A 616-nucleotide genomic window follows, 5' to 3' on the forward strand; every position below is an offset into this window, starting at 1 on the left:
CGAGACTGGGGCTTGTGGGGCCAGGAGTCCCTGCTGCCAGTGCGGGCTGGGGACACCAAGCGGTGCCGGGGTGCGGAGGGGAGAGAGAGGCACAGCCCCCAGGGATGCCATCTCCTCCAACTGGCCCAAAGGGGCCAGATTCAGCCTCACAGCAGGGCAGGTTTGCACCCTCTGGGCACAGGCGGTATCCCCTGTCCCCGGAGGGACCTGATGTGAACTCCCTGAGCTCTTACAGGGGACACTTCTGGGAGGAAGGAGGATGGTGGCAGCGGCCAGACTCGCCCTCCTGCTGCTGGGCTGCGCGGGGCTCCTCTGGCCGGCCGGTGAGTCCCACGACTTGGGGAGGGCAGCTACTTTTGTAGCGAGGCCAGGATGGAGCCGGGCTCCTCTCCATCCATCGACACTGGCTGGCCCCCATCCCTCTCCATGGCTGTCCCTCCACAGGTGCCCGGTACATAGACTACTGCCCCAAGGGCTGGTCCTACTACAAGTTCAACTGCTTCAGGTACTTCAGTCAGCCCCAGACCTGGGACGAAGCCGAGGTAAGCCCGCTGGGGTATGCACATGGCCGGGGACCTCCCCCATCTCCCGGGGGTTCTCCCAGCACTGACGGCTC

At 65.6% G+C, this 616-nt stretch overlaps 1 protein-coding gene across 1 annotated transcript in view; it reads left to right on the top strand.

Moving 5' to 3' along the window:
• Nucleotides 1-259: 259 nt before the first annotated feature.
• Nucleotides 260-616, top strand: part of REG4 (regenerating islet-derived family, member 4) — a 1,097-nt gene continuing 740 nt past the window's right edge. Inside the window, exons 1-2 of the mRNA XM_009892894.1 lie at nucleotides 260-323; nucleotides 445-542. Of these exons, the coding sequence (XP_009891196.1) occupies nucleotides 260-323; nucleotides 445-542 (162 nt within the window). The remainder of the gene's footprint in view (nucleotides 324-444; nucleotides 543-616) is intronic.

Source organism: Charadrius vociferus, unplaced genomic scaffold, assembly GCF_000708025.1.
Source record: "Charadrius vociferus isolate BGI_N301 unplaced genomic scaffold, ASM70802v2 scaffold39, whole genome shotgun sequence".
In the NCBI taxonomy this organism is placed as follows: Eukaryota; Metazoa; Chordata; class Aves; order Charadriiformes; family Charadriidae; genus Charadrius; species Charadrius vociferus.